This window comes from Chelon labrosus, assembly GCF_963514085.1.
Source record: "Chelon labrosus genome assembly, chromosome: 19".
Lineage (NCBI taxonomy): Eukaryota > Metazoa > Chordata > Actinopteri > Mugiliformes > Mugilidae > Chelon > Chelon labrosus.
In genome coordinates, this window is record NC_140352.1 from 18581462 (window position 1) to 18591607 (window position 10146).

The window sequence follows — 10146 nt, forward strand, 5'->3', positions numbered from 1 at the left end:
CATCATAGACTGTGGTTTGCATCTACAATCTCTTATCTGAAACATCTCAGATAAGAGGATGCTGTGGACAGACACATTTATTTATTTATTTTTTTATTTACTTTCACTGACATTTCCAGTGTTTGTGTAATTTATGAATGAATTTGTGAAGATTTTATGATTTACTTTTATATTTTTCAAGCATTGCTCTGAGGCTTTGACAGAATTTTAATACGCTAGCTGGTTGGATAAAATATTGTTTTATGTGTTTCATTTTTCAAAATAAGTGGGTTGCTTTAATGATATTTAGAGTAAGACCTTATGTCTTATTAACAAACCATCCTTAACATTTATTATTTGCAGCATCTTTTATAATTTAGGTAAAAGTGTGGGTATTGTTCCTGTTAATGGAATGAGGCCCACCCCTCCAGGTTAAACTAGTTGTAAACAACTATTGTGTTTGTTACACTATGTGCAAACTATCATCACAGAACATTTCCCCTCCCAACACTGAATTTTCTCCTTCAGTTTATGACAAATGACTTTCCACACTTCTGTCATTGACAGACAAAACAACTAGAAAAAAAACGTATCATGTTTAGATAAAAAATTTTATTATGAAGCTGGTGATATTCTTGTCAACAGATGCACTGAAATGAAACCAATGTCCTAACAAGTAAAAAAAAAAAAAAAAAAGGAACACCACTTATATTTTCCTGTTGTGCATGTTTTTTCTTTTTAAATGAAACATAAGATTATTTGGATGTAGGATTCATCCACTCTCCTTAATAAAGAAAAACAAACAACAATCACACAAGCAGTCTCTCTATGGCCATCTGGACAGACTGGATCTGAGGTTTGAGCTGAGACCCCTCCTTTATGGTGACTGAGGTAGCGATGACGGGGCGCGACACCCCGCAAGCCCGGCCCAGGGCCTGCTTGGAGCGGACAAACACGTACGGGACGTTCTTGTCCTCGCAGAGCAGTGGCAAGTGGAGGATGATCTCCAGTGGTTCAGCATCAGCAGCCATCACTATAAACTCAGCAATGCCTCTGTTCAGAGTTTTAGTGGCTGAGGAAGAAGCAGGGGACAACAAATGGTTACATTTCCAGAACAGTAAGTGGAACACGGGGAAACAACACTCCTCTGATCATCAGTGAAAACCATTGCGATATTACAGGTGTTATAGAAGTAGTATGTTTGTGTACAACGCTGCATCAAGTACTTAAATTGGACATTTTTCAAAGGCAATTCGTCACTAATCAAGTAAACACATCTGGCATCACAGCAATCTTAACACATCAGACTTTCAGATCATTGGTGAAAATAAGCAATAAAAGACAAAACATAACATCTATGCAAATTTGACAGCACACTGATACATTAGTCAATAAGTAATTGTGTTAAAGGGTGGTTTAAAGCTCGATGTAACAGGGAATATATCAGCTTGTTTGTAGCCACACTAATCGTGTTCTTGTGAGATTATTGTACATTTCCTCACCTTCATTGGCCCCCTTCCTTAGCTGTTTGTAGTTAGAGGCTTGCTGTACCAGGTCCAGGATGGTTTTGGTCAGCGTGGCGTCAGCCAGCGGGTAGGCCTTTGGGTTCACTTGAGGTTCAGTCTGAAAATAACACAATAAGAGAGTTAACTCCACATTACTACTGGCGAGGCAATGCCTAAAACCAACAAACATTACAATGATATTTTGAGGTTTGGGAAAGCGCGCCCGGTTTCAAAGATTTAACATGCGAGCTAATAGCTAGCTAATATGCTACCTTGTTAGTTCATTCAAAAATAACACTTACCATTGTGAATAGTTTTTCTGGTTTTCCTTCCCTCTCGGCGAAGTGCTTCACGGAGGATTATTTTTGTTTGCTTAGTATAGAAGGAGCTACAATACGCAAGATATAATCGTCTACTATATATTTAAGAACGCTAAACTCTCTAAGCTCTGTTGCATGCACCAAGTCGGAGAACGTACACCACACGTGTGGGGCTCCGCACATGCGCACTGGGACCGCTAGCTAAAACAACAGGAAATGATTTGTTTCTTTATTTTAGGTACGCCTATGGCATGTGCTCATGTGATTTTTTTTTTTTCAAATATAAATTCACTAATAATTCAATAATTATTATTACATTTCTTTATTGGTGGAGATTTTAATATGACATTTAAGTTTATTAGGTGGTGGGATGTTTGCATCTCTCATAATATAATCCTTTTACCAATAGGCAATGACACAAGAGAAAGAAACTACTTCAATTTTAAAGTTAACAAAAATAAATAAATCAACCAATATGTCGTTAAACCAGAGCCCGTCTACGGAGAGCCTTGGCACTTCCTATTAGCCCCATTGTATCGATCTTGATTGCAGTTCCATTAGAATTCCACTGGAGGCGCTCGCGGGCGAGTGCAGACTGAATGGCAGTCTATGGAGCTAGACGGCTAAATGTATCTCTTTCTCCTGCTTGTCGTTGAATCAACGTAGATTTTATTGTTGATTCCGCAAGTTCAATATAGATTATGGTCCAAAAGTCGAATCAATGAGTACTTATGTCTTTTCAATTTCTTACAGGTTGGGGCGTTGTTGGCCGGAACACGCTAGCATTCTGCTAATGAATGCTGATTGGTTAGTGACGGACTTGCGACTGATTACGACCAGAGACCTCGTTTGATGGCACCTGAAGCTAAAGCAGAATCAGAATCATTTTCTTAAGGAGGACTTTCTGTCGAAGTTAATTTTTGTGTGCTGTATTTATGTTTTCCTGCGGACACTTTTATTTTCATATCGTTATATATGTGTTGTAAAAAGTACACGGGTGAAATTGCCGTAAAGCAGCACCTCTGGCAGTATGAAAATATGTGACGTCATCACATTTTTTTATGGGGTTTTTAGAACAGATAAATGAACTTAAAAATGCAATTTTCAGCTGAGTGTATTATCTTAGCCGACTCGTTTGAATGCAACTTTCAAATTACTTGATAAAAAATTATATCCTGAGAAAAGTGGATTCTGGGGGTGAAACCCCATCGGCTCCAATTCATTCTGCACTCGCCTGCGAGCGCCCCCGCATGGACAGAGACGTGTTACTGCAGCCAGTCCAGAAACCGGAAGTAACCAGAGAGTGCCACTTCTCTTCCTATTAGACTTTCTCTGGCATAGTATATACAGTCAATGGGTTAAACCAGAGAAAGTCTAATAGGAAGAGAAGTGGGACTCTCTGGCTACTTCCGGTTTCTGGACTGGCTGCAGTAACACGTCTCTGTCCATGCGGGGGCGCTCGCAGGCGAGTGCAGAATGAATTGGAGCCTATGGGGTTTCACCCCCAGAATCCACTTTTCTCAGGATATAATTTTTTATCGAGTAATTTGAAAGTTGCATTCAAAAGGGGGGGGCTAAGATAATACACTCAGCTGAAAATTGCATTTTTAAGTTCATTTATCTGTTCTAAAAATCCCTTCAAAAAATGTGATGACGTCACATATTTTCATACTGCCAGATGTGCTGCTTTACGGCAATTTCACCCGTGTACTTTTTACAACACATATATAACGATATGAAAATAAAAGTGCCCGCAGGAAAACATAAATACAGCACACAAATATTAACTTCAACAGAAAGTCCTCCTTAAGCAAATGTTTCTGATTCTGCTTTAGCTTCAGGTGCCATCAAACGAGGTCTCTGGTCGTAATCAGTCGCAAGTCCGTCACTAACCAATCAGCATTCATTAGCAGAATGCTAGCGTGTTCCGGCCAACAACGCCCCAACCTGTAAGAAATTGAAAAGACATAAGTACTCATTCATTCGACTTTTGGACTATAATCTATATTGAACTTGCGGAATCAACAATAAAATCTACGTTGATTCAACGACAAGCAGGAGAAAGAGACACATTTAGCCGTCTAGCTCCATAGACTGCCATTCAGTCTGCACTCGCCCGCGAGCGCCTCCAGTGGAATTCTAATGGAACTGCAATCAAGATCGATACAATGGGGCTAATGGGAAGTGCCAAGGCTCTCCGTAGACGGGCTCTGGTTAAACCTGAATAATACAGATTAATCTCCGAGGCAACAGAGGGCGCACGCTTTATTGACTCGCTGTTCTTTTGGGGCCAAATAGCGCGCTGTGCATTCTGGGTAGGGCACTTTCAAGCCGGCCATATTGTTTCTTCGTCCTGAGTGAAGGAGAGAGGGGAGATGAAGGGGATTCGGGGAATCAGTCAGCTATCGGTGAGGACTCGGTGATTATATCCTGCATGTTTCTGTGTCGGGACATTCGTACACACACCGTCCGTCCGTTTAACTCTTCGCGTGATTGTTGGACGGTGTAAAATTTCAGGGTCAAATGTCCGGACAGGCTGTGGTGAAGGGCTAACGAGGAAGCAGTTGACTAATGGTTGACATGACTCTGAGCCTAACCGGCATTAAACCGACCGATAACGTTACATAATGAACACCACACCTTATATACCTTACTAACTTTTATTTTATTTCAACTCTCCGGGTCTAAGAATTCAGGGTAGTCAACATTTGGGAGAAAGGGTGCGAGTAGCTAGCGGCTTCTATGTATAGGCTTCATGTAGCGGCGCTTTCAGGTCATGACCGGGAGCATGTCTGGATGTCTTACCTTACATCTCTGTTTTATCAGCAGCAGTACTCTGCTCTATCTAGTATGACAAATGACAGGGTCCGTGGAGACGCTGCTGTAAAACTTATTACAGGATCTACATCACCAGGAAGAGGTTTTATAGTTGTAATGGAACTCTGTATGTTTATATATCATAATTTTGCTGAGCTCTTAAAGAACTTAACCAGTTTGGCTGAAAAGACAGCTGGGAAAACTCCATTAGCAAAAGGACACCAGGTTAAAACCTCCAGAACAGATACTAAATTGACTTGTGTAAATTCAAGATTCAAAGAGTTTATTGTCCCGTGCACAGTATAGAAACATGTTTTCCTATACAATGAAATTCTTCTTTTGCTGTCCACCTAAATGCATAACAAATATAAAATCTTAGAAACAGCAATATAAAAAGATATAAAAAGTATACATGTGTTGTCATCTGTCAGAAATTAGTTCAGGGTGAACTACTAGAACAACTCTTTGACACCACTGTGTCCTGCTAACATCACTGATCCCATCATTTCAAAGTATTTTATTCCTCAGGTGTTCTTGTCCTCACACTGCCCTTACATCAACCAGTGAGCCAGCAACACGTTAGTTGTAATGTCCCGCCTTCCCGTGTGTTCTATTTTTTTTTCTCCAGACAAGGCTTTATGCAGCCCAGGCTGCCCGTAAGGTGGAGTTCACTGGGTTTCATCCACAGGATGCACAGGTCAGTGGTTGAAGACTTGTTTTTCTCCTCCACAGAGACGCTTCTATGCGGCTGCCAGAAAAAGCCAGACCCTGGCCGAGCCCCTTGCTGGCCTCAAGCTCTCTCCTGGAGCTGCCCACTCATACCAGGATGTCCATGTATGTTGGGGAGTGATGAGGATGTCTGGGCTGGGGAAAGCTCGGTCCACACAGTGTTTCTGTCAGAGGAGCAAAATATTGGTTGATTTTCCTGCAGAAAAAAATGTTGCTTATCTTTTCCAGCCATTTGACTGTTCTAATTATACTGAGTAAAAAAAACTAGATATCATTTCGATAAATGTCCAAATGACTTTAGGTGAGCCTTTAATGTATAAGCTGAGACTTGGAGGTTTACGAGTATTAACAGAGTGTTTGCGTACCTGCTGGACATGATCAAATCAAGGGCCAACGTTTTATATATATCCTCCTGTTCAGGTGACCAAACTGCCCAGTGGACTGGTGATCGCCTCTCTGGAGAATTATTCTCCAGCCTCAAAGATTGGAGTCTTCATCAAGGCCGGCTCTCGTTATGAGACTCATGGAAACCAGGGGGTCACCCACGTCCTCCAAGTGGCCTCCTATCTGGTATGGAACTTAAATACAGACCCCTGTAACAGACTTGATTAAGGACAGTCAGTATTATTGTTTTCAGCTATGACCCCTCTCTGCTGTGCATTACGGTAATAAATAAAGATTGACAAGCTTTATTTATCTTTATTTAAAATATTTATACAATAATTATAACAATGCACACTGTTCATAAATGGGTATTTCCAATTAAACATTTGCACATTTTAGAGATAATGAATAAAAAATGTTAATCCCTGTCTAGTACTTGGAGGATGCTTGTTGCCCTCTGCTTCAGCTTAATATTGACTTGCATTTGTATCTTTCCAGACAACCAAAGGAGCTTCATCTTTCAAGATAGTCCGTGGTGTTGAGGCAGTGGGCGGCAGTCTGGGGTCAGTAACCTCCCTTTAAGTTTTTCACAGATTAGATGTTTTTCTCACAACCTTTCAATGTTCTAATCTGGATTTCTTCATGTTTCCGTGCAGCGTGACTTCAACAAGAGAGAACATGGTTTATACCCTCGACTGCTTGAGAGATGACATGTGAGTCTTTGTATATTATCAGAATAAATTAAAAGGGTGTTTGATAAATATGGTCTACACTCAAAGAAATGTGGTTTGATTAATAAATTACGTAAATGAATGAATATTGTGAGACTGCTTGGTATGAAAGTGATTATAGCTCTGTTAAGAACCAAGTATTAACATGCATTACAAGTGGCCAGCTTATGTAGAGGTGTGAACACACCCAAGACACATTGAAGATCGGGTCACTCAGACCACATTTGGAGTTTGCGTGAGCCACATGTGACCACTTTCTTTGAGCAGGGGGAACACATATTGGGTCCTAGCCACATAAATAGATCTCCTACTTCAGGGTTGCCGTGTCCAGGCCTGAATGTCAGAGTTGAGATAAATAAATAATAACTTGGCATGTGTGCTTTTGGTAAGCTGGAAGAATTTACAGCTCCCTATGTTCCACAACTTGTATCATATTGCCATGCTGGGGTGCACATACAACAAACAGTACTGGTTGACATTCTGAAACAGCTGTAGGTTTCGGTCTGTTGTTTTGTTACAGAAGCTGTTATAGTCTACTGCATCTTAAAAGATGTCCGTGCATACAGAGCGGCAAACTGACAATAGATCTCAACTATTACTCCAGGCACATTTTTGTGCCAGGTGTAAAAACACTACACAAAACTGGAGACTTGTGTTTCTGTCACTCAGGATGCAAGTTAATACTAAGTCTGAACAGGCCCTTTGTTTTTTGGGATGTTTACACAATCTCATCACTTTACTCCACCCTTTTCTCCTCTCCCTCTTCATTATTGCGCCGCAGGGACACAGTGATGGAGTATTTGATCAACGTGACAACAGCCCCAGAGTTCCGTCCGTGGGAGGTGTCAGAGCTAACGCCCAGAATAAAGTTAGACAAGTCACGGGCTGCAGAGAACCCACAGACAGGTAGGTCCAACTGGACTGTGATTTTATATATACATAGTTTGATTATTGTTGTTGTTGTTGTTGTTGTTATTATTATTATTACTATTATTATTACTACATATCTGTTTTTTATGGGCTGAAGCTACAGGAGTTTACTGTGCCTATGTTGGTTGAGTCCTGTTATTTACTTGCTCTCTTTTACAGGTGTGATTGAGGGTCTGCATGAAGCGGCTTACAAGAACGCCCTCAGTAACTCTCTGTATTGTCCAGACTACATGGTTGGCAACATCGAGTCTGAACACGTAAGTTGTGTGTAAGACTGATAGTGTTGATACATCTGTTGAAGCTGTTGTTTTCTAAAGTTATTATTCTTTTCCAGCTGCACCAGTTTGTTCAGAACCATTTCACGAGTGCAAGAATGGCTCTTGTCGGACTTGGTAAGAGTCGCTATACATTAAAACAATTGCCTTGTGCAGAAATCAGTAGCACTGGTATGACTACATGATTGATGGAAATCAAAATAAGGTTTCTTCCCTTTCCTCCAGGCGTTAACCATGCTGTGCTGAAGCAAGTGGGAGAACAGTTCCTCAACATCCGCAGTGGATCAGGCACCACAGGAGCTAAGGCTCAGTATCGTGGAGGTGAGCTGAACTGACAAAAAGTGTGCTTGGTGGTCATGCATCCACCTCTCATGAGGTGTAAACCTTCCTGTCTTGTCTTCAGGTGAGATTCGGCTGCCCAGCACCAGCAACCTGGTCCATTCAGTGGTGGCGAGCCAGTCGGCTGCAGCAGGCACCAGCGAAGCTCTGGCCTTCAGTGTCCTGCAGCATTTACTTGGAGCTGGTCCACATGTTAAGAGAGGTTCCTCCGTCACCAGCAAGTTGGTCCAGGGTGTTACCAAGGCAACTGCTGACCCCTTTGAAGTGAGTGGCGAGGAACCAAAACCAGAAAACGTTTCATATACCTAGAGGAAGCGTGTAACACAGATTAAAGGCATGTTAAATCATTATTGTCACACTAAAACACCTTTCCTTGTTTGTTTTCTTTAACCATAACAGGTCAGTGCTTACAATTCAAGCTACTCTGACTCTGGTCTGTTCGGGATCAGCACCGTTTCCCAGGCTGCCTCTGCTGGTGATGTGAGTATGCCATAGTCGTGACAGGAGCCTGTTCATCAGCACAAATATGCAAAATGTCTTGATGTATGCTTTGTCCTCTTCTGTCACTCCAGGTGATTAAGGCCGCTCTCGCCCAGGTGAAGGCTGTTGCTGATGGAGGAGTCACAGCTGCTGACCTCACTCGGGCCAAGTAAGACACGCAGACGTAAACTGATAAAATGCAAATGGTGTACTTCAACCACAAAACAAATTCTAAATTTCACATATTGGCTTACTTGGGTTACTTGAAAAGATGGACATCACTCTCGTAGTTATACACTAAATAAGGAGCTGGAGCCAGCAGGTGAAAATAATGGCAAACATCTACCATGGCTCTGTCCTGAAGTAACAAGAGATAGTCCTTTACACAAAGTTGTTCCTTTATTTGTTATATAAATAATCGTGGGTGGAGTATAACGAGTAGTAGTATGGTTTTGGTCAGCTGAAAAAAGGTGCAGCCTCATGCTTACTAACTAACTAACATCATGTATGTATATTTATCTAAAATCATGACATCCTGACTTGTCTCATGCACACTAATTACTGGCGTTCATTGAGTTGATACTTGTTCCCATTTCTGGTCTCTTACGCTATTTAGCTGTTTTTTTCAGGCTACATCAACACTTAGTGTTGTGTGTAGGCCTGCCACTAATATGTAGGGATGGACATGGGTGTTATTTAGTGGTTTACCTCCTGCACATACAGACAGTCACATGATAAACGGTAGAATATAAATGCACAAAAGCTGCTTGAGTAGACGACAAGGTCACCAACGTCTATAATTCCTTACTGATGTTGAATCAACAGTTGCTATTTATGGCTGATGTATTTATTTTCTTTGAGAAAACGGTCACTTGACAAAAGTGCATTGACAGAGTCACAGAGAGGGTCAACTTCCTTTTTCCTACACACTCTGTAGAAAATGTGTCAAGTGAATGTTTTTCTTTGCTGTAGTTGGCACTAGTGTTGCTTATAATGTGTGTGTTTATTTTCTGCAGGGCCCAGCTGAAGGCTCACTGTCTGATGTCTCTGGAAACATCGGAGGGTTTGCTGGAGTCCATGGGCACTCAGGCTCTGGCCGAAGGATCATACCACTCCCCTGAAGAAATCTCCAAAAACATCGACAACGTCTCCTTGACTGACGTCGCTAATGTAAGGCTCTTTGTTTCGTCAGCGTACAGTTGTATAAAACAAGCCACGTGTAACTGATACCACCCTAACTGCAACACTTTTCCCCCACCTTTTCCAGGCTGCCAAGAAATTTGTATCCGGCAAGAAGACCATGGCGTCCAGCGGCAACCTTGTTAACACGCCGTTCGTGGATGAGATCTAAAGCCTTCCTCGTCACTTCACAATGTACCCTTATCGACGGCAAAGCAGAATTTGTTCCCTCTACATTTGAATATGAAAGAACCAGAGGTCATAATTTTGCAATGCTGTTCTTCTGAATACGAAATGTCATAACTCCTCTGAGTATTTATAGGTGTTGTAACAGTACATTTTCAGGTTATTCTGCTCTGGTGCATGGCAGTAATCTGCTCCACTCATCTGTCCACATTTACTGTATAGCTCATGTAAAATAAGGAATAAATTCTATGGACCTTACAGAGCTTTGAGTTTGTCGTGTCATTTTTTCCTC

The 10146-nt window shown here is 41.5% G+C and overlaps 2 protein-coding genes across 3 annotated transcripts; one reads left to right on the forward strand and one right to left on the reverse strand.

The window, feature by feature from the left end:
• Window positions 1-561: 561 nt before the first annotated feature.
• Window positions 562-1988, reverse strand: snu13b (SNU13 homolog, small nuclear ribonucleoprotein b (U4/U6.U5)). The gene is made up of 3 exons (XM_084567160.1): window positions 1787-1988; window positions 1482-1602; window positions 562-1051 (listed from the first exon to the last, which is right to left on the reverse strand). The coding sequence occupies exons 1-3, from the start codon at window positions 1787-1789 to the stop codon at window positions 789-791; spliced, it is 387 nt and encodes a 128-aa protein (XP_084423286.1). The 5' UTR covers window positions 1790-1988; the 3' UTR covers window positions 562-788.
• A 2121-nt stretch (window positions 1989-4109) lies between these two features.
• Window positions 4110-10116, forward strand: uqcrc2b (ubiquinol-cytochrome c reductase core protein 2b). 2 transcript variants are annotated; one of them, XM_084567182.1, is made up of 14 exons: window positions 4110-4212; window positions 5250-5318; window positions 5771-5920; window positions 6233-6297; window positions 6391-6447; window positions 7247-7371; window positions 7555-7652; window positions 7730-7787; window positions 7896-7991; window positions 8074-8273; window positions 8409-8489; window positions 8582-8658; window positions 9506-9659; window positions 9757-10116. In XM_084567182.1, the coding sequence occupies exons 1-14, from the start codon at window positions 4180-4182 to the stop codon at window positions 9838-9840; spliced, it is 1347 nt and encodes a 448-aa protein (XP_084423308.1). In that variant the 5' UTR covers window positions 4110-4179; the 3' UTR covers window positions 9841-10116. The 2 variants fall into 2 exon arrangements, with proteins under 2 accessions (XP_084423308.1, XP_084423307.1); XM_084567181.1 differs by lacking the exon at window positions 5250-5318 and adding an exon at window positions 5354-5455 and having other exon boundaries at window positions 4118-4212.
• Window positions 10117-10146: the final 30 nt, after the last annotated feature.